This window comes from Podarcis filfolensis (assembly GCF_964270895.1).
Source record: "Podarcis filfolensis genome assembly, chromosome: 17".
NCBI lineage: Eukaryota > Metazoa > Chordata > Lepidosauria > Squamata > Lacertidae > Podarcis > Podarcis filfolensis.
The window spans coordinates 5,731,955-5,755,185 of NC_139621.1; the positions used below are offsets into that span (position 1 = coordinate 5,731,955).

Genomic DNA, 23,231 nt, shown 5'->3' on the forward strand with positions numbered 1-23,231 from the left:
GAACTTAATTTGTTCCAGAGGTCTAACCTGAAACTGTTCTTAACCTGAAGCACCACTTTAGCTAATGGGGCCTCCCGCTGCCGCCGTGCCGCTGGAGCACGATTTCTGTTCTCATCCTGAAGCAAAGTTCTTAACCCGAGGTACTATTTCTGGGTTAGTGGAGTTTGTAACCTGAAGCGTATGTAACCCGAGGTACCACTGTAGATAAATAGGTACCGCTCCAGTGGGAAGGTAAACAGCATTTCCGTGTGTTGCTCTGGTTTCGCCAGAAGCGGCTTAGTTGTGCTGGCCACATGACCCGGAAAAACTGTCTGCGGACAAACACCGGCTCCCTTGGCCAGTAAAGCGAGATGAGCGCCGCAACCCCAGAGTCATCCGTGACTGGACTTAACTGTCAGGGGTCCCTTTACCCTTAACCTACTCAAGGGGCCTTTTGATCTATTCACAATCAAGGGAAGGTGCAATGTTCCTTCTCTCCCCTTGCCTTTAATGCAAATTTTTAGGTGTAGCCGTGACTCTAACCAACAGTAATAAGCATGGAACCCGGGAGTATAATTATTCCATTTTATAAAATTCTGAAATATAGCTTTTATGGTATGTATTCTGAGCATCTACATATAATCTGGCATGGAGTTAGTAACTTGAGCATCTGAGTTTTCGGGGGTGGGGCAATGGAACAAGTTTCTAGTCCATATGGTTGCAGAGGAATAAACAGGAATTCCACTGGTCTTGAATAGGCAAAGCTTCAGTTCACTGCACGGCTCCCATTGATCACTCTGCATGTCTATAGTTTCCTGCCCCTCAGCCATCCAGCCCTCCGCTCCCTGTCCTTTTATTCTTTCTGCAAAAATCCCTAAGCCTTTGAAAAGTGAGATCTTGGAAACAGGGCCAGCCCAAGACATTTTGGCACCTGAGGCAAACCACAAAATTGTGCGCTTGCCACCTGCCAGGGAAGAACGGGCGAGTGAAGACCTACATCAGCAACAGCAGGCGATGTACAGTGGTACCTCTGGTTGCGAACAGGATCCGTTCCGGAGGCCCGTTCGCAACATGAGCAGAACGCAACCCGCATCTGCGGGTTGCGATTCGCCACTTCTGCGCATGCACGCGATGTCATTTTGCACATCTGCTCATGCGCAAATCAGCCTGAAGCAAACGTAACATGAGGTATGACTGTATTCCTTGGAGGTTGGTTCTGTTGTCCCTGTGGATCCTGCCACCTGAGGCAGCCGCCTCACCTTGCCTCATGGGTGGGCCGGCCCTACTTGGAAACACAGGTACCATAACCTCCTTAATCTGCATCCCCTGCCCTTCCCTCAGAGACAGCGAAGGGGAGACGACAGAAACCCACATACAGTTTAAAAGAGACGGTGATTACAATCAACCAATCATCAGACTTTACTGAAGAAAGAGCCCATAATCCCAACAAAAACCAGGGATGCCATGACAGCAGCCGGTGCAGTTCTGACAATCAGCCGCAAGGGAGCAAAAGGAGCTAATAAGAGAGCATGCATGGGGAGAATGTGGGGCAACGGCTCTAACATAAAACAATCACATTTTAAATCATACAAGGAGGAGAAACGGTGCTGCAACTTCCACAACTGGTCATTAAAGGGAGCCCCAAGATGGGCAGACAATTTCCCAGGGGGGCGGGGGATGTCGTGTCCCCAAACCATCATGAAATGGGGGCAGAAGGAGGGAAGGAAGTCTAAAACCAAAAGCAAGACCACCTCTGTGTGTTTGGGCCACCTTTCTCAGCAGCCCCTTTCCACATGGGACCTGATTTTCTTCCTTTTGTGAGGGCATTGGGTCAGGGCCTGCCACGGCGTGGCAGAACACAGTATGGCCTGCCCAGAGGCCCCTTCCCTCCGTAAGTGTCCCAAGAGGGGGGAAAGGGGCCAGCCAGCGTGTCCAGGGGTGCACAAGCCCGGGACGGCATCCGACTTCCTTGAAGGAGACGAGGTCTGCTGGTTCCGCCTCTCCTTCCTGGACTTCTGCCCCGTCTCCTCAAGTTGGCACCGAGGTCTTAGCTCAGCTGATGAGGCGGTAGAAGACCCAGGAGGCAAAGGTTGCCCAGTGGCTGGCCCAGCTCAGCTCAGACCATTTGTGCATGGTGTAGGACATCCCGTAGCCCTGCAGGGTAAGGAGAGAAAGTTATTACAAATGTAAGCTTAACACAGACAAAGAAGGAGGTGCTGAAAGGGAGGGAGAATCCAGGCAGGCAGGTTTAGCTGCCCCCCCCCAATGCATCACAATCTTTCTGCAGCAATCAGTGGGCCCAGCCTATGCCACAGAACGGCATTTTATTTTCTTTTTCAAATAATAGCATAATTTGTAAGTAGATCACAGCCGGTCTTTTTATACTGTGAGTAGATCGCAGTTTCTTGGGAGCTGGATGTGCCTGTCCTAAAGTATGCTCAATAAACACACTATGTAACTGGCTGTAGTAAAGGTAAAGGGACCCCTGACCATTAGGTCCACTCGTGGCCGATTCTGGGGTTGCGGCGATCATCTCACTTTATTGGCCGAGGGAGCCGGCGTACAGCTTCTGGGTCATGTGGCCAGCAGGACTAAGCCGCTTCTGGCAAACCAGAGCAGCGCACAGAAACACTGTTTACCTTCCCGCCGGAGAAGGAGAAACACCTATTTATCTACTTGCACTTTGACGTGCTTTCAAACTGCTAGGTGGGCAGGAGCAGGGAACGAGCAACAGGAGCTCACCCCGTCGCGGGGATTCGAACCGCCAACCTTCTGATCAGCAAGTCCTAGTCTCTGTGGTTTAACCCACAGCGCCACCCGCGTCCCGCATAACCGGCTGTACTTTTGAATAAATAAGCTATACTATTCATTATATCAAATTATAGATTCCAACCAAAGTCTCATAAAGTTCATGAACTGACTAGAGAATGAACTGATCCACTGGGTCTTCTGCTTTTTTTGTTGAACTTTATGAGACTTCTGTTGGAATCTACAATTTGATATAATGAATAGTATCCCTTATTAATTCAAAAGTACAGCTGGTTACGTCTTGTGTGTTTATTGAGTATGTTTCACATAACCGTAGGTTTGTTGTTGTTGTCCTAAAGTATGGCCACCACAACTGCCCAATGAGTCTGGGCTTTGCCCCTTTTACCTGCTCTTCCACGGAGTCGTCTGCATCCATGTCAAATAACGAGCCGAGGTAGGACAAGTGGAAAATGGCGAGCGCTCCAAAGAGCAGGTTGAGGAGGTAAACCCAAAGACTCTGCAGGAGAAGGAGAAGAAGTGGAGGCTCAGTCCAGGTGCACCCAGCCAGGAATCACTCTGCTATAACCGGCAGGGATGGAACCAAGCGAGGAGTAAGGAGCACACTTGGCATGTTCAGCTGCACCCACCCCCATCCTAAAAAGGAACGCAGGAGGCAGAGCCGGAAAAGACATCCGCCCGAGACACCAGGAAGACCGTACAGTCATACCTTGGGTTACAGATGCTTCAGGTTGCGCACTGCACCGCACCCGGAAGTACCTGAGCGGGTTACTTCTGGGTTTTGGCGCTTGCGCATGCGCAGAAGTGCTAAATTGCGCATGCGCAGAAGTACCGAATTGTGACCCACGCGTGCGCAGACGCGGCGCTGCGGGTTGCGAACGTGCTTCCCGAATGGATCACGTTCGCAACCCGAGCATCCACTGTATATATTGAGCTGCCAGACCATTGGTGTGATGGCATAAAGGGGCGCCCGTAGATCCTCAGAACCCAAGGCCCATCTCACCGTGTTGTGGCGATGTGAACATCCTGGCGGGCACCTCTTGGAGAGTATGCAGGCATCAAAGATGACAGCGAGCCTCTTCCGGAGAACTAGGCAGAAAGAAAGCGGTGGTCCCAGTAAGTTAGCGAAAATGTATAGAACTAACTCAAATCTCTGTTGGAAATGTAAGGAAAAAGAGGCACCTTTTACCATACGTGGTGAAATTGTAAAAAGACAAAGGAATTCTGGGAAATGATATATAATGAATTGTTAAAATGTTTAAAAAATAACTTTTTTTGAAAGACCAGGAATTTTAGGTGCAGATATTCCGAAGAATTTCAGAAGACTGTTCATGTACGAGACTACAGCTGCAAGGATGTTGATTGCCCAGTGATGGAAAGAAGACAAGATACTGACAAAGTCGGAATAGAGGATGAAATTACTTGACTATGCAGAGATGGCAAGACTGACAGGGAAAATCAGAAATCAGGAAGATCAAAACTTCAATAGACAATAGGACAAATATAGATTGTACTTAAAAGAACAGTGTAAACACTTGAACTCTTTGGCAGGCTTTGAATGACTTGCAATGTTACATCAACTTTGGATATATTGGAGAACTGTAATTCGGATGAACTATAATATGCAGTTGATTAAGATACTTAAAGGACCCACGGAGGCGAGGAGAGATGTCCTAAGATTTGGAAGAATCTTGCTTTATTTTAGATTTTATTGAAAAATGTTAATCGTGATTTATTTTGTAAAACCAATAAAAATTATTGAAAGAAAGAAAGAAAGAAGTGGTTGCATGTGAGAGGCTGTGCTCAAGAGCTGTATTTGCTGCTTAAAGCCTAAATACTGGTTTTAGGATCATGGCTTGTTAACTGATTGTGGTTTATTCAAAGCACAGTTTCCTGTTGTTACATACAACAAACGAAAGCTTTGAATACCATCCCCGAGAGTGCAAAGGAGGAACCAAGGGGAGGAGGGGGCAAGCATGTAACAAACCATGACTGTCTTTATGTCTGAATTGGGCCAATTTCTGGGCCAAGGCTAGATGGAGGTAAAGAACCACCCGAATTTGGTCCCCAACCAAAGGAAAGAAGGAACTCACCGTGTTCAATGTAAGTGATAAACCCCAGGGAGAGCAGCACAGCCGCCAGGTGGAAGCTCAGCCCCTGGGAAGGAAGAGGAAAAGAGACAGTTCTTTAATGGAACAGCAATCTCAGGACAGGGGTTGCATCCTGCTTGCATTCTTGAAGAAAACTAACTGCTTTTTAAGGGTCTCCCCCTCCCAAGAAGAGGCTTAATGAAGCAAAGACAAATGGCAGTTCTGGACCCCAATGCAATAGTGCCCACTCCCCTGAAGTCTTGCTGATTGCAAGAAGCTCTTTTTGGGGGGTCTCAGAAGGGAAGATGGAACACGGGTGGTGCTGTGGGTTAAACTACAGAGCCTAGGGCTTGCTGATCAGAAGCTCGGCAGTTCGAATCCCCGCAACGGGGTGAACTCCCATTGTTCGGTCCCTGCTCCTGCCCACCTAGCAGTTCGAAAGCACTCCAAAAGTGCAAGTAGATAAATAGGTACGGCTCCAGCGGGAAGGTAAACGGCGTTTCCGTGCGCTGCTCTGGTTTGCCAGAAGCGGGTTAGTCATGCTGGCCACATGACCCGGAAGCTGTACGCCGGCTCCCTTGGCCAATAAAGCGAGATGAGCACCACAACCCCAGAGGCGGCCACGACTGGACCTAATGGTCAGGTGTTTCTTTACCTTTACAAGGGAAGAGCAAATCTCTTCTGGGCAGGCAAAGTCATGCAGAGTCTCTTTCAGCAGAGATCAGGGAATTCAGGACCATGGGCAGCTGCCAGTGGACCTCCGATCTGCAGCTCTCCCTCCTGTTGCAGCTACAGAGTGATGTTGCTTCAGCAAAGAGCTGAGGCCTTAAGGCAGCTGGCAAGACCTATACAGTGGTACCTTGGGTTACATACGCTTCAGGTTACAGACGCTTCAGGTTAGACTTCGCTAACCCAGAAATAGTACCTCGGGTTGAGAACTTTGCTTCAGGATGAGAACAGAAATTGCGCAGCGTCAGCAGGAGATCCCATTAGCTAAAGTGGTGCTTCAGGTTAAGAACAGTTTCAAGTTAAGAACGGACCTCCGAAACGAATCAAGTTCTTAACCCGAGGTACCACTGTACTGCAGTTAGCCTCGACTTCTTGAAGGAGTTGTCTGAGCTCTAGAAAATGACTTTTTCTGCTTCTACAACCGCTGGCTTCTACATGGGGCTGGAGATGACCAGGGATTCATCCTCTGAGCTCAAGGAAGATAAACAGGCCCTGTCCTTACAATGGGAGGCCACAGAAGGCCCTCAAGGTTCCTCTCTGAGTGGATCAGCCTGTATCTCATAGACATCTGCGTCTTCCTTAGGGCTTGGCAGGGGATCACAGTGCCACTTTTCCATATATAGCACTTAGAGCACCCTGGAGCTGTTACCTGCTGCCATTTCCACCTCTGCCTGGCAGCCATTTGGTGCATATTGGGAAAGAAACAGATGAAGGCCAATAGGTTTGTCCTGAGCAGCCATTAGTGAAAGGGAGGGATTGTCAGGCCAGCCCTGCCTTGCAGCAGGGCAAAGCAACCAGAGGCGGGGTGAAACACTGCCAAAATGCCTGGGGACTAGTCCATGTGATTGTGAGCTACCTTACAGGTAGAAAGATGGGGCACAAATGTTTGAGATAAACAAATCAGTACATGTTTCATCATGACAGGGTGTGACCAAGGAACAGGAGATAGCAGCTTCTGTAAAGGGATACTCACATGTAGGAGGGCACTAGCTGCATAGGTTACAATGATTGCTGAGAAGGTGCCCAGTTTCAGGGAGTTCTTGAAGACATCTGGAAACAGGTGGAGAAAGTTAGTGATGGGACAGAATGTTCTGCTTCCTACTGGATGCCCTGGCCAGCTTTTCCCCACCTCAACTGAGATGCAGTAAAAGGCATTTACAGTCATACCTTGGATTACAGATGCTTCACGTTGCATTTTTTCGGGTTACAGACCCGCCAAAACCCGGAAGTACCAGAAAGGGTTACTTCTGGGTTTTGGCGGTCGCACATGCGCAGAAGGGCTAAATTGCGCTTTGCGCATGAGTGCTGAATTGCAACCCGTCTGTGTGCAGACATGCCGTTGCGGGTTGCGAACGTGCCTCGCGCACGGATCACGTTCACAACCCGAGGGTCCACTGTACTTCAAGCTACTACTTTTATCTGTTCCAGACACTTGGCCACTGAGTTTCAAAGTATTTTCTGGAAGCTGTCACTCCTCTTCTTCCCACATAGCACTGGATTGGTGGGAATCTCTCATACCTGGCCAGTTCTAGGGCATGACGCTTCCATAGACTTAAGAATCTGAACAGCCTTGCTGTTCGAGATTAATTTTGGGGGAAAGGAAAATGTGGCTCTTCCAGATCTTGCTGGACTCCAACTCCTATCACCCCTGACCACTAGTCATGCTGGCCGAGGCTGATGGGATTTGGAGTCCAACAATATGTGGAGAGTCACATGTTCGCTATGTATCTTGTTCAGCTTTCTGTTCTCAATATTGGCCACCCGGACACTTCTGGGAAGCTTACAGTAGCCTTCCCTTTGTCATTTAACCATATCATATGGAAATCATAGGTAGACTGCCTCGTAACATGGAAGCTCCATTTAGCCATTCTGCCAAGCAGCTTTGGATGGGCTCATCCTCCACAAATCCGTTCGGACTATTTTAAATCCATCACATTTCATGGTAGAGAAACTCCACAGGTTAATCACACCCTGTGTGAAGAAGTACTTCCTTTCTTGTCAGCCCAGAACCTACTTAAAAGGGGCTCCTGTACTTCTTGACTAGTGAGAGGCAAAGAGATTTGGATCTGTGAAATGCCCAGCATCGGACAGGAAGATAACTTAGTCCATTTCAGGGCTCACAGATCTGAAATCTGCCCCCCACTCCCCAATCTGCACGTGTGGATTAACCCTACTATATTATCTCAAGTCTACCCCCAGGATTTGTAAATACTTAGAGCAATAGAGAGAGGAGTTCTGGGTATTCTACACCCCCCTCCCCAGTCGTAAGAGGGGGGTGAACACAACGGGAGACCCAGGAACCTAACTATGCTGGCAAACATCTTCTGGGGGGGGCCACAGGTTCCCCATCCCTGCCGTAAGGGGTCACTGACCTCCCTTCCTCAGGGAGCCATTGTCAGGGGCGAGTCAGACACAGATGCCCAAGGTTGAGGGTCCTCATGCAGCCTGTTTCTAAGGCTCCACATAACTAACACAGCAGGTGTACACATCCTTACAGGAGTTCAGCCAACGGGACATGGGCAGGTTCCAGCTGGTGACAACCTCCACCATGGAACGGGGCAGCTCCACATTCAATGGGCGAGACACTGTCAGATCCCTGGAAGGAGGAGGGAATAAAATCATTATGAAGGCCAGAAATCAGGAAGCATTTTTTGATAGGGATTTGCCAAGAAAAACAAAGAATTTATTTATGTATGCTATAACAGCGGCAAGAGTCTTGATTGCAGAAGGATGGAAGAATGAGGAAATCCCAACGAAAGAACAATGGAAAGAAAAACTGATGAACTATGCAGAGCTGGCTAAATTGACATACAAATTGTGGGACAACGACAACTGACTTTAAGGAAGAATGGGAGCTTTTCACAAATTATCTAAAAAGACAACAAAATGAACTGGACTCCTTGGCAGGTTTTGAATAAACACCTGCAAATTTATTAGGTGAACATATGATAGACATAATAAAGATACAGTCATACCTCGGGTTAAATACGCTTCGAGTTGAGTGCGTTTGAGTTGCACTCCGTGGCAACCCGGAAGTAACAGAGCGCGTTACTTCCGGGTTTTGCCGCTTGCGCATGCACAGACGTTCAAAATGACATCATGCGCAGAAGTGGTGAAAAGCGATGCGCGCGTGCGCAGACGTGCCGTTGCTAGATACGTTTACCTCTAGAAGCGAACGGGGCTCCGGAACGGATCCTGTTCGTATCTAGAGGTACCAATGTATGTACAATTTTATAATATGCAGAGAGCGATATGTGCAAAGAAATCAGAGAGGGGAGCTGAGGGAAGTCTTCGGTGGGAGTGACAGGGAGGGATGGGGGGGAAAGGGGGGGAAATAATGTAATTGCTTAAATGGCTTGACAATTTGTTATGTTGAAATTCTTCAATAAAAATTAAATATATATATATATTTTATTTAAAAAGAAAAAGAAATCAGGAAGGGGGGAATCTTTGGATTCATGGAAAGTCTCCACTGACCTGGCAACAGGAGGCGATAATCCGAATCATGTCTAGCCAGAAGTAAGTCCCACTGAATTCAACGGAGCTTAACTCCCAGGTAAGTACAGTTCAGATTGCAGACTAAATTCAACTGAGTCTGAATCAAAGCCATTATTATTAATAGCTACCCACCTGCCCACATTTAACACATTTGCAAAAACTATTCCAGCAGACTGGGCTATGCATAAAAGTTACTTTAACACCTGTTTTCTGATTTACCTGTTTGTGGGATTTAAGGTGGTTACATTTTTAGGTACAGTACCCTAGGCACCCACCCCCCCACCTCTCCCCCCCCTTGCAACAACACTCACCATTTCAGGTTGTCTTTCTCCTCCGTGAAGCCAGACCCTGCCAACGTGGCCGTTGTTTCGGACAGGAAGCCCACAAAATAGTTGCTGAAGTGGAAGGAGCTAGCGCTCTCGTAAGCCCGAAGCCAGCTACGTTGCAACAGCAAGACACAAGGATGTAAGAACAGTCCCGCTGGATCAGGACAAAGGCCTCTCTGTCCTCACAGTGGCCAACCAGATGCCTGTGAGAAGCCTCCAAGCAGGTGATTCCCAGAAACAGGTGTTCACATGCAAACTGCCTCTGACAGCGGAACACAGCCTTATTCCCCCATGAATTGGTTTAATCCTTTTCTAAAGCCATCTAATTCCATGGTGCTGTATGAAGAAGTGCTCTCTTTATTTTATTTAGATAGGCAGAACAATTAAAACACCAAGAAGTAAAAACCAGGTAATAGAAAAAACAACACAATGGAACTACAATTAGCATCCTGGATACTATGGAACAGCACTGCAGGGCTGCAAAGAACACGTCGCCGTATTTTTCGCTCCATAAGACGCACCTAGTTTTTAGAGGAGGAAAGGGGGAAAGCCCCAGTTTTTTGAGGATCAGCTCAAAGTTGTGCAGCTTCTTTTACAAAGGGGAAAAATCCTGTTTTTATGGGGTTCAACTCAGTTCTGCAGCTTCTTTAGGAAAGGAAAGGGAGCCATTGCTACAGTTTCCAGACAGATAATCTGACTATCAGCCAGTCACTTGTCACTGGGGAAACTAACAGCCTCCGTCTGCAGAACATTCAACAATGGAGGCCTGGGCAAGGGGGCGGGGCCGGAAAGTGAGCCACCGATCGACCACACATTCGCTCCATAAGACGCACAGACACTTCCCCTTACTTTTTAGGAGGAAAAAAGTGCGTCTTATGGAGTGAAAAATACGGTATGTATAGGGTATACAGTCAAACCTCAATTCCCGAACGGCTCTGTTTTGGAATGTTTTGGCTCCCAAATGCTGAAAACGTGGAAGTAAATGCTCCGGTTTTCGAACATTTTTTGGAAGCTGAACGTCTGATGTGGCTTCCGCCAAGTGCAGGAAGCTCTTGCAACCAACTGGAAGCCGTGCCTCGGTTGTCGAACATTTTGGAAGCTGACTGGGCTTCTGGAACGGATTCCATTCGACAACCAAGGTTTGACTGTACTTGTCTTTGTAGATGGTCACAGTCCCAAATAAAATGCCTCTCAAAGCTGGGTTTTGAGAGAGGAGGTCCGACTTAGCTATCCTTACAACCAATAAACAGCAGAAGAGGCCACCAGGTACCTTTGACTCAAGAACCCTTAGCAAGACCCTCACACCAGCAAATCTGACACACTTTGCCCAGCAACCCTCCAAAGCAAAGGGAGAATGAGAACTCCAAGGATTTCTAGCTTAATAGCCACTTTAAAAAAGAAAAAAGGCTAAGTTCTTCATAGATCACCTGTTTCATACTTGATGAAAAGGCAGACAACAGAGGCAGAGCTGGGTCTGAGAGAATAAGCTGCAGAAACAATCACCAAGATTTCCTGAAAAACGCAGGTCCAAAAAGCTGCCACTACTAGGCACAACTACCATCTGTGGTAGTCCATGCCCAATATGCAGCAACCCCACTAGCACTGCATGGGCAGATTTCGGTTTACTCTTCCCATTGTAACAGGTGCACTGTATCATCAGAGCCCCACCTGATGCACCAGTTCTTTAACTCTGGCTGAAACTGAGCGGAGTTTGCCTCACTGGACTCTCAACTCTCCTTCATCAATATTTCTGCCCAGATCAGCCTCCCTCTCTCAGACTAGATGCTGTCCCTCCCTCTTCCGACAGAAATCCTTTGTACTTTACAATAAAGAAACTGTTGGGAATCTGTGTACGTACAGCTACTCACACAGAGTCAATTAAGGTTTGGCAGACAGCCAGAAGGTCATGTGAAGGAGTAAGTCTGCCTGGTGATAACAGAGACATGGAGGTAGCTCCCTGATTGGTCAAGCTCTCTCAAGGGAGTGATAATTAATGGCCTACTAACTGGAATGTGTTAGTTCAGTAGGTGTGTCAGTGTAGGAGTTGTGAGTCGTGTCAGAGAGACCTAGCAAAAGATCCGTGTTCTGTTCCTGTAAATAGTCCACTGTATATAATAAACACCTAACTACAAGTTCCTGGCTCCTGCTTCGTCTATCCTGTCTGCAGCCAAGTTGCCAATTGCTTCCGTGGATTCTGCGTGTACTCTGCTAGGTCTGGCTAAGGTCCTGCAACTAATCTGAAAGTTGCGAAACACCAATAGGTTTTACCAATAGAAACCACCCCTTTCAAGTTTCCAGACAAGCCCATACAAATGTGCTCATAAAAGGTGAGCATTCTGAGCGGGCCTTGCGTTCTAAGGACAAGTGCACTAAAAGATTGAATTTGCACCATTTGAAAACCGCTCACCGGAGTGCCAATGAGCTTCAGGCACAGCTGCCCATTCGTTGCCCTCTAACAGATCCAAAACATGGAAGAAACTCTTGATTGTCCAATGACCAAAGTGACCACTCTCAAAAATAGGTTGAAAATGAGGCTGTTCTCCAAATGGAGTAAGAAGAGACTTTGACGGAGCCCCTCCAGATTTTGAATGTTGTTCCGTTAAATGGATTTTCTATCAATTGCAGCCTCTCCAGGGTGAGCTTCAGAAAGGGAGCTGATGGATCAGCTATGCCACCCTTGAAGATCAGGTGTATATCCACTCCTTATATAATCGAGGGCGAGCAATGGGGGTTGACGACATAAGATTGGCGGTATAGATGCCCCCCCAAGGGCCAGATCATAAGAAATGTTTCATAATAAAGGGCAGTAATGCAGTGTGAGGTGGCAGTAAAAAATGGGGACAGTTAAACTATATATGAAACGAAAATGAAAAACCCCCACCAGGGTAAACATAAACCAGGACATTACAAGAATATAAAGAGAGGGCCTTGATGGATATCACTCGGTGGCTCTGCTCTCTTTCTTAGCTCCGGGGGTGGGGGCTGTTGCAGTCCAAAGGTTCTTGCTTTTAGAGCGCTCCTTCTGCTGTTCCCAGGGCAAGGAAAACAGACATGCACAAACATGTTTTATTGTGTTCTTTATCCTAGCTGTTGTCAGCTGGGATCGGATTCTTGCAGCCCTTCTGGGACCTTCCAGGCGTACTTTGGATAGTAGCACACCTGCATCTCTTAGAGTTGGTGCAGTATAGAACTTATCTTTATGCCAGGAAGCCAGTTTGAAAGGGAAGCCCCCTACCACTTAACACTCCCCCCCATTTTGCAGCAGTAATGGGTCTAAACCCCGTTATCCCCTTAACTTTAATCTTGAAAAATCAGAATTGTGCTCTCTCCATATTTCATCATGTGAACATTTATGCACACCTTCAAGTACCGCTCCTTTAACTTTAGAATCATAGCACTAAGTCCTGTGTTTGGCTGCTCTGTGAGCCCCCCAGCCTGATAAACCTGTTCAATGTCTAGAGAAGTCACTTCGACTGGTAATTTCAAGTCAGTGAGCCAAAGACACAGGTCTACCCCTGCCCCCGAGAAGATTCTGGGATCTGATCCTGGGATCTGTACCCTATGTACTACTGCTCCCCCAGACGTAACTGCAAATCTTAAGTCACAATTTTTCGTTTCTCCATTTTTCTTAGGTGACAGGTGTTCATGCCAAAAATCTCCCTAGCAGTTTTAGTAATCCCAAACAATCATTCTTGATTCACAGAGAATTTCTGGTTAGTAGAGACAAGAGCTACATGCAGGTCAGCAGATAACTCTTAGCATCACAGTTCTGATCCCTCTGATGGGGTTAACTCTGCAAAATGGGGATTTGAAGCCTTTGTCGGCTCAATGCCAATTGCATTCCCTCTATGAGCCAACCATCCTGGAATAATACTAGTTTGGAATAACTGCTACTTGATGCGTTAAAGGAGCTCTCAAGGGCAGGGCGTAAAAGAGCTAGACAACCATCTTGCTTGGTATGAAGACACGCCACATCAATCCTGAAACTTCCAACATTCAGCTTCCCTGGCTCGGAGCTCCCATATTATGGGAGAGGAAGCAAAACTTCTCCCGGTCCACTTTCTCCCCACTGTGCCTGAAGTTCTACACTTCTACCCTGTCCTGCTGACTTACTCACCTTTCCTCTAAACAAAATAACCCCTCCCAAATGTTGTAATCTCCCCTCCCTACAGGAGCTGCTCCAACCCCTTGATTATTTTGCTTGCCTGCCTTAGAAGCCAGTGAACCTCTGCAAAACCCACACGATGGGTCAGAGAAGAAACAGATGCCCCCATGAAGACTCACCTCACCATGGTGCTCCTGGCAGAAGCAAGGAGGGAAAGAACATGGCAGGAGCGAGAAACAGAGAGGGAAGAATGAAGATATCAGTAGATATTGGGGCATTGAGGTGTTCCATATAGACTGAACCACAGAACCATTAAAAAAGCCACAGAGAGCCATGGCTGGCAGTGCCTATATGCTGAAGATTTCAGTTGTATTTTGGACAGCGTTGGTTTGCATTGAACAAAGCCAAGCCTGTGGGTATTGTATTATATGATAGTGTGCAAGTGCAGAAATTTCATTAACAGCTCTTTCATTAACATCTGCATGACAAACTTGTCAAACAGAAGGCGCTTTCTTCCTCTGTGCCAGGAAAAGGCAGGAGCCCTGGCTTAAAAACATAATACAGTGGTACTTCGGGTTACATACGCTTCAGGTTACAGACTCCGCTAACCCAGAAATAGTACCTCGGGTTAAGAACATTGCTTCAGAATGAGAACAGAAATCGCACAGCAGTGTGGCAGCAGCAGCGGGAGGCCCCATTAGCTAACGTGGTGCTTCAGGTTAAGAACAGTTTCAGGTTAAGAACGGACCTCCGGAACGAATTAAGTACATAACCAGAGGTACCACTGTACTTGCCTCACTGGATCAGAATAAGCTTCCTATTTCTCATTGTGGCCTCCTAGACACTTCTTAGGAGCTCACAAAGAACAGCATAAAGGCAGGGGTGTGCCAGAGGGGCTATAGCCCTGGGCGTGGATTTTTGAGGGCACGGGAAGCAGGTGCCCCCAGTGCAGCGGGGCGCTCTTCTCTCAGTGGCGGAGGAACCAACCCTCAGGGAGAGGAGCACTGGGCTGGGCCTCACTGGGGGCACTGGCATGGGGGGCACTGGGTTCATGCCTGCCCCGGGCACCATGAAGTCACACAACACTGCTGCATAAATCTAGTGGCCACACGCTGTTGTTTGAGGCCAGCATTTGGTACTTTAAAGGCAGACTGCCTTTACAGACGGAGGTCTTCCATTGAGCTAAGTGCCTTTGTAGGTTGTGATTAAGGTTCTGGCACGAGTGCAGACTAGGCCTCACTGCACAGAAAGAAGTGGAGTGCTCAAGGCATGGAATAAATCACACTACACAAGACTTGGGGAAAGAAAGCCAAGCCTTACTTCAAAGCCACCAGGTGACACAGACCTAAGCAGGGCGAATTGGTGAAGACCACAGAAATGTCAAGCAAAGCAGCCACAAGTGGCACTGACTAGACAAGGACAGCAGACACACCGGACACAGGCCAAGACACAGTGAGCACAATGAAAGCGAGTCAATGAGGATACGTCGGTTGCTGGGCCTCACAGAGAAAAAACAAACCGTGTCTGGAACATGGCGAACAGACTGAGGGAGCCATGACCCCACGGTGCCTCCCGTCAAGAGACAGAACAAATGGGTTGCCACTGATGGAAGCCACAAAAGACACGTGAAGGTTAAGAATGCAGCTGTGCAATGAGTGAGATGATGCAGCCTGGCAGCCAGAGAGATGCGCTGGGGGGGTGTTACCTGCTTCTGCGCTTCCTGTGGCAAGTAGCACGATCCCAACAGAGAGAGGACCGGGAGGAAGAGGGTAGAGGAAAGGAAGCAAAAGAACCGCAGAAGAGAAAGAGGAATAAAATGAGCTCATCAGGCTTTCGGACATTCCAAATAATATTTAAAATACCTGCCCTTGAATGCTCTTACACTGTTTAACTATGTGGCAGGAAAAGGTTTGATAAAGAGCTGCTTCTCCCAGTATGGATGGAAAAGGCCACAACTGCTGAAATTCTTCTCCCTGGCCCAGCATCCACTGAATTCAAGCAAGTGCAGTTGTTAAATGCCTCAATATTCCTGGGATCCTCTCTTCGTTCACTGTACCAATGCAAAATTTTAACACAGAAGAACTGGAAAGGGTAACTGGAACGAGAGGCTCCACAACAGGGCTTCACTTTCAAAAACCCCGCACACCAAAAACCAACCACTTAGCCCAGTAACTAACTGGCAGCCACTTTTGATAGGCTCTTCCTTCACAGATTTGTTCAAACCACTTTTGGCCCACCGCATTTCATGGCAGAGAAACTCCATAGTTGATTGTGCCTTGTGTGAAGAAGTACCGTACTTTTCTGTTATAAGACGCCCCCTATTTTAAGGGACTCAGATTTAAGAAAATGAGGGTTGTTGAGCTTTTTAAGCGGGGATTGCCGAAAATCGCTCACCCGCACACGACGCCAAATCTGCCTCCCGTCTGTGCCATCACTGGCAGAAGCTGCCAATCGCCCACCCAACTGTCAGAGCATCAGCCAATCAACACCACCCATTGACACAGCAACCAATAACATGCACAATAGCTGCTGACAGCTGCAGCAGCAACCAATCAAACATCCACCCTATGATGACCCCCACTTTTTAGCATGATTTTAAAAGAGAAAAAACATAGTCTTATACACGGAAAAGTACGGTACTGTTTCTGCAGCGTCAGTCTTAAAACAGGATCCTGCAGCAATATCGGGAGGGCCACAGGTTCCTCACACCCACAGCCAAAGGCCACAGCACCCTTATCTGTTACGGTTATTCCAAGGCCCAATAACTATCCCAAGGTGAAGATACCAGGCACTTATCAGAGCCCCAGCATGGGGAATCTGTGTGGCTCTCCAGAGGTTGTGAAACACAACTTCAATCATCCTCAACCACTGGCCTCCTGGGAGCTGATGCCGTCCAACAACTAGACCAAAACTTTCCAAGCTTTTCATGTTGGTGACACATTTTTGAGACATGCATCATTTTGCGACACAGTAATTTGGTTTTACTAGCAAACCGGAGATTAAACTAATGTTTTTCCAGCCCTGGTAGGAGCGTGCGGAGTGTTCGTGTGACACACTTACACACTTCAGCAGACACAATAATGTGTCGTGACTCACAGTTTGGAAAGCTCTAAGCTAGAGGGCCACAGGTTCGTTACTTCTGTCCTAGTTGCCAAATGGCTTGTGGATGTGAAAGCAATTCTCTCAGGGCCTTAAAGGAGGAGGCTGGAAGCCCTTCTGAACTGTATAGCCAGCAGCAGAATGGCTATTGGTCAGAGTTTAGAGTAGCTCACCCTGTACAAAACATACCCCTCTCTGTCCCCTAGGTGCAAAACAGCATCACAGATGGAAGATAAATGCCATATTTTGGCCCACCAGGCCCAAAAATCATAACGTTGGGCAGGCCTGAGCTAGAAGCTGAAGTTTTAGAACAGGGGATGAAATACTGTTACATCATGAGAACTTATATTTTGAGAAGCCTCCACAGCAGGAAACATATTAATTAGTCCCCATGTTAATTAACCTAACCCTGGGTCAACGAATCCAGAATAGCTTCATCCACAAACACCCACAGAAAGGGGTAGAACAGTCAGCCTGTTCCTTATGTTTTGCCACTCTGATTCCAGTCACAAGGTGGCAAAAGAGTGTTAAGGGGCAGCTAACCTGCATTAAATGACCTGATATATATGGTCAAGGACCATATCCCATATACCCTATTTCACCTTCCTCCTCCCCCCTCCAGTATTCGCAGGAGAGCTTTTTGGGTTTTTTAAGAGCTTAAAGTAAGTGCAATACATCTCTCTGAACAATTCAGAGGCATAGAGGAAGAGAGCAACTTGGGCAATAATGTGCACTTGCCTTTAAAAACACCCAGTAATTAAAAAATATATTAGGGCCTGCCATTTTATGGGAGGCCTGTTCTACAGCACACTTCCCGTCAGGGATAATCTGGCCTGTGAGGGGACCAAAATCTCCATTAGCTCACTGGCTGGATTCCCTAACAAACCCAGTGGGCCAGCTGTAGGGAACCTGGGGATGAGGTCAGAGCATCTCTTTGGAGCAACCAACTTACTTCCTGAGTAGCTTGTAGCTGTAGAGGGGTATCAAGTAAGAGAAGAGATAGGGGGCCACACAAGTGGACATGATGAGGCACACAAGGCAGAGGAAGAAGCTCAGGCAGACCTTCTGGAGCCAAGAGAAGCTCTGCAGGAGAGGAAAGAGAGAGAAAGACAAAATACCATCACAGGCGTGTGACTTTCACACTGTTTTCACATCTTAGTATGAATAGAAATGAGAGACCCTTTTCATGTCAACTCATCAGATATAAGGCTGGTGTTTGTTGTTGTGGTTGTTGTTGTTAATATACTGCCCTATACCCAGAGAACTCAAGGCGATCACAGAACAAAATCAAAATGTGTTTGATCAAGCGATGCAGACCCTCCAAGTGTTCCTATTTTCCAGGAACAGTCACAGATTTACAAAAGCCATCCCAGATTCTGATTTGATCCCAGAATGTCCTGATTTTCCTTAGTACATCCTTATTTTCACCAGAGAAATGTTGGAGGGTATGGAGTTATCCAACCCCCAAGCCATCTGAAGGCAGCCCTGTATAGGGAAGTCTTTTTAATGTTTAATTTTTTTAAAAATGTTTTTATTTATGTTGGAGGTTCGAATCCCCGCGGCGGGGTGCGCTCCCGTTGCTCGGTCCCAGCGCCTGCCAACCTAGCAGTTCAAAAGCACCCCCGGGTGCAAGTAGATAAATAGGGACCGCTTACTAGCGGGAAGGTAAACAGTGTTTCCGTGTGCTGCGCTGGCTCGCCAGATGCAGCTTGTCACGCTGGCCACGTGACCCCGAAGTGTCTGCGGACAGCGCTGGCCCCCGGCCTCTTAAGTGAGATAGGCGCACAACCCTAGAGTCGGACACGACTGGCCCGTACCGGCAGGGTTACCTTTACCTTTATGTTGGAGGAGGGACGTGGGTGGCGCTGTGGGTTAAACCACAGAGCCTAGGGCTTGCCGATCAGAAGGTCGGCGGTTCGAATCCCCGCGACGGGGTGAGCTCCCATTGCTCGGTCCCTGCTCCTGCCAACCTAGCAGTTTGAAATCACGTCAAAGTGCAAGTAGATATATAGGTACCTCTCTGGCGGGAAGGTAAATGGCATTTCTGTGCACTGCTCTGGTTCGCCAGAAGTGGCTTAGTCATGCTGGCCACATGACCCGGAAACTGTACGCCGGCTCCCTCGGCCAATAAAGCAAGATGAGCGCCGCAACCCCAGAGTCGGCCACGACTGGACCTAATGGTCAGGGGTCCCTTTACCGTTACCTTTATTTATGTTGGAAGCCACCTAGAGCGGCTGGGGCAACCCAGTCAGATGGGCAGGGAATAATAATAATAATAATAATAATAATAATAATAATGATGGAATAGAATGCTTGGGTAGGATGGATGTGGGTTTCCAATATTCAAATATGGTGCCCTTTTACTGAACCCCCAACTAACCAGGCCCTGTTCCCCATGCTGTGCCAGGAATAAATACACAATGGGGAGCTCACCATTCTCCTGCTTTCCACGGCCTGCAGGTAGGTGCGGAAGCGGAACCAGGGTCCAAAGATGACAGTCCCAATGAAGTAGATATATCCCATGAACTCTACTGGGGAGGGGATGGCTGGCACCTCGCCCCGGTCCAGATCAAAGCCCAACGACACGGCCTTCATTGCCACAATCATCTGGGCACCTGGTGGGAGGGAGCAGACATAGACATGCAATACAGATTCAGTGCTTCAGATGTGACATGACCTTTGAAAAAGTATCAGGCAAATGGAGAGAAGATATTCCCAAGTCCATGGTGGCTGAATGGGACCGCCAAATAGAGGGGAATATAATTCCTTTTAATGGAAAATTCAGGTGCTGAGTGCCAAGAGGATTGTAGACAAAACAGAGCCACTGAGAAACAAGGAGCCAAACTCAAGCGTCGAAGAAGTACTATATATTTCAAAACCCGAAAGAGAACCCACCTCCCTGCAAAAAAAAAAAAAACAAAACCCGAACCCAATGAGAACCAAGCATGTTGTGTTAGCCACAGAATGTAGTGACAGGTAGAAAAGATAAATGGAACACATGGGGAGATGAGATGCTCTGCCTGGAGGAAACACCTGGCTTATCCCCCCCCCCCAATCTAACCTACGAAAAAGAACCGGTTTCCCTTTGAGACCCAGTTAGGGCCAAATCCCAGAAGCCCTGGCTGCCTCACAGTCCCATCGGTTCCATTCCCACTTCCCAAAACCAGGCACAGAATCTGGGTGTCCTCCTTGCTCAGAGGTCCCTATTACCTGTTCTTTGCAGAGTGATAAGTACGAACGCTGCACTTGGAGCAACCTTTAAGTTTTTGGAAAGGAAGCACATTCCACAAACACACACACACACACACTGACTAGCCCCAGCAAGCTCCAACATCTTATCCCACGATACCCCAAGGCTTGATCAGGGCCTAGAAAGAGAAGATCCACAAAACACTCACCTCTCATCTTATGCCAGCTCACGGTGTCCACCATGTGCATCTCCCTGCAAAAAGGAAGGGCGGGGGAAGAAGGGGAGAAGATCAAAGATGGGAAATGGTTATGACCCCTCAGGTGGCACAATGGGTCAGTATGTCTGGCTGTGAACCAGAAGGCTGGTGGTTCGAGCCCACCCAGGGACGGCTGTGGGCTGGATTCCTGCATTGTAGGGGGTTGGACTAGATCAGGGGTCAGCAAACTTTTTCAGCAGGGAGCCGGTCCACCGTCCCTCAGACCTTGTGGGGGGCCGGACTATATTTTGGAAAAAAATATGAACTAATTCCGATGCCCCACAAATTTCCCAGAGATGCATTTTAAATAAAAGCACACATTCTACTCATGTAAAAACACCAGGCAGGCCCCACAAATAACCCAGAGATGCATTTTAAATAAAAGGAGAGATTCTACTCATGTAAAAACACACTGATTCCCGGACCGTCTGCAGGCCGGATTTAAAAGGCGATTGAGCCGGATCCGGCCCCCGGGCCTTAGTTTGCCACCCATGGACTAGATGACCCTGAGGCGTCCCTTCCAATTCTTTTAATATATATATTAAGTGATGGTTCCTCCTATCGCCAAGCTGCCAGCTTTGCTCCACAGTTGTCTAGATATTCTTAACTTTTGCTGCACTCTGCTTCCCATTAACTACTCTCTTCATCCAGCCACCCACTTATGACTATAGCAACCTGTGAGCAGCCCTCCCTCCCTGCTCCTCACCCGCACTCACCCCATGAGCAAGTAGATGAGGATGGTGATGGAGAGGAGGACGCCGCGCTGGGTTGAGTGGCGACACAGGAACAGCACCAGGTAGCACAGGAGGCTGAGGAGGACGACCCAGACCATCTGCAGCTGGAAGAAGTGGTAGAGGGCATAGAAGCCGCTGGCGACTGTGCTCAGGTGCTTGATGTAGGATGGCAGAGCTGCGAGGAGAAGGCCAGAAAGGAAAATGGAGGTCGAGTGGAGAGATGGTCAGGGGACATGAAGCTGCCCATGGCCCCATCTGTACTATACATTTAAAGCAGTATCATAGCACTTCAACAGTCATGGCTTCCCCCAAAGCATTGTGGGAAATGCAGCTTCATTGTGGGAAAAACTTCTGAACAGTCTTCTTTCCACTGTGATGCAATTGCACAAAGCAAGAGAGCTGTGGGAAGGTGGATTTAGATGCAGATCATGAGTGAAAGCAATATGGGGTTGTAATGCAGACTTCCTTATGGGTCTGATAAATGCCCTGGAGGACTGCGTGCCTAAGATTGTCTGCACTTACCCAATCTCCAGAGGAGACGGCACACGAGGCACAAGAGCAGAAGAGTCCAGACCTGCTCAAAGCCTTGCTGAGCGGTAGGCAACACGCAGCCGCTCAGGAGCTGCTGGTAGAACTCTTCCCGGGTGAATGTGGCCATGGCCGCAGCCTGGAAGAAGGAGACAAAGGGATGTCAAGACGGGTAGGTAGCTGAGAAATCCCCTCCCCATAGCTAGTGTGCAAGCTCTAGCACATGTGCCCGTCTCCAGAGGCAAGGCCAGGTGGGATTTCCAAGCTGCTGAGATCCATGCCAGCATGCGCTGATTTGGGTACTCAGGTGGTATAGAGTTGCAGAACATGCATACCTGCATTTTACTTTAAGCCTCCACCACTCCCTCTGAACACAGAGCAAGCTAAGGATTAGTTTCAGCACATGCTTACTTCCACAAAAGCTCAGGTAAAGGTAAAGGTACCCCTGCCCGTACGGGCCAGTCGTGTCCGACTCTAGGGTTGTGTGCTCATCTCGCTCTAGAGGCCGTGAGCCGGCGCCGTCCGAAGACACTTCCGGGTTACGTGGCCAGCGTGACGAAGCTGCAGCTGGCGAGCCAGCACCAGCGCAGCACAAGGAAACGCCATTTACCTTCCCGTTATAAAGCGGTACCTATTTATCTACTTGCACTTAGGGGTGCTTTCTTTTTTTTTTTTAAATAAATTTTTATTAGAGTTTTACAAAAGAAAAGTTTTGTAAAACTTAGGGGTGCTTTCGAACTGCTAGGTGGGCAGGAGCAGGGACCGAACGACGGGAGCTCACCCCGCCGCGGGGATTCAAACCGCCGACCATACGATCAGCAAGTCCTAGGCACTGAGGTTTTACCCACAGCACCACCCGCGTCCCTAAAGCTCAGGTAGGCATGCTGAATCTGCCTAGATCCTGGAATCATCTCATCATGGTGATCCTTCTTAAGCCAAGCAACAGGCACAGCAGTGATGGGCACATTGCACATGTAGCAATGGTGAACAACCCACCCACAAAGCTGTACTGTACTACATTTTTTGCAGGTCCTCTGTTCTGCATTAGCATTAAAGGAGCAGGGGAAGTCCCCCGTTTAGGCATTCTCTTGGTAGCAGCCCTTAACATGCTTGCAATGGTGGCAAGTTTCACTAAAATCTGTTACTTGCTTGAAAAGGGCAAATACAAAAGCTTGCTTGTGATTTAAGATTAAGCTTCCTCCGCTTGATCACCTGGAAGCAATTCTTCACGGGTCACAGGGCAGATAGCTGAGTGGCTGTATGCAGGCCTGGTAAAAATAAGAGTAAGACTACCAGCATATGTTATTCCCAAAGCTCCAAAAAGCTTCCTTTAAGGGCAGGGAAAGGGAGGCAGGAAGCTCTTTAAGGTAAAGGGACCCCTGACCATTAGGTCCAGTTGTGACAGACTCTGGGATTGTGGCGCTCATCTCACTTTACTGGCCAAGGGACCAGCATACAGCTTCCGGGTCATGTGGCCAGCATGACTAAGCCACTTCTGGCGAACCAGAGCAACGCACGGAAATGCCGTTTTACCTTCCTGCCAGAGTGGTACCTATTTATCTACTTGCACTTTGACGTGCTCTCGAACTGCTAGGTTGGCAGGGGCAGGGACCGAACAACGGGAGCTCACCCCGTCGTGGGGATTCAAACCGCCAACCTTCTGATCAGCAAGCCCTAGGCTCTGTGGTTTAGACCACGGCACCACCCGCATCCTAGGAAGCTCTTTACTGAACAGCATCTCCATCTCCACCAAAATATGGACCAAGGCCAGGGGTGCCAATTTGAATAAAATATTGGGGGCTCCTGTGACCACGGATGATGGACAAGAAAGGGGGGGAGGGAATAGCCAGATGAATCTATGGTGCAGGAGAGATGGCCGGTGAGAAATATGTGATGGATGAATAAATGAGCTGAACGGCTGAAAAGTTGCA

The 23,231-nt window shown here is 48.2% G+C and overlaps 2 protein-coding genes across 3 annotated transcripts in view; one reads left to right on the plus strand and one right to left on the minus strand.

The window, feature by feature from the left end:
- Positions 1 to 1,374: 1,374 nt before the first annotated feature.
- On the minus strand, positions 1,375 to 21,430 carry PORCN (porcupine O-acyltransferase; the record flags this gene model as incomplete). 2 transcript variants are annotated; one of them, XM_083593628.1, is made up of 14 exons in its annotated part: positions 1,375 to 2,133; positions 3,134 to 3,244; positions 3,749 to 3,834; positions 4,839 to 4,902; positions 6,538 to 6,614; positions 8,060 to 8,160; positions 9,374 to 9,499; positions 13,673 to 13,687; positions 15,199 to 15,213; positions 17,545 to 17,675; positions 19,026 to 19,207; positions 19,991 to 20,034; positions 20,755 to 20,947; positions 21,295 to 21,430. In XM_083593628.1, 14 exons carry the CDS (start codon positions 21,428 to 21,430, stop codon positions 2,032 to 2,034), a joined length of 1,383 nt encoding a protein of 460 aa, XP_083449754.1. In that variant the 3' UTR covers positions 1,375 to 2,031. The 2 variants fall into 2 exon arrangements, with proteins under 2 accessions (XP_083449754.1, XP_083449755.1); XM_083593629.1 differs by lacking the exons at positions 13,673 to 13,687; positions 15,199 to 15,213.
- The window catches only part of TBC1D25 (TBC1 domain family member 25), a 44,057-nt gene continuing 42,130 nt past the window's right edge, over positions 21,305 to 23,231 (plus strand). Inside the window, exon 1 of the mRNA XM_083593519.1 lies at positions 21,305 to 21,439. The gene's annotated coding sequence lies outside the window, so the exon portion shown is untranslated. The remainder of the gene's footprint in view (positions 21,440 to 23,231) is intronic.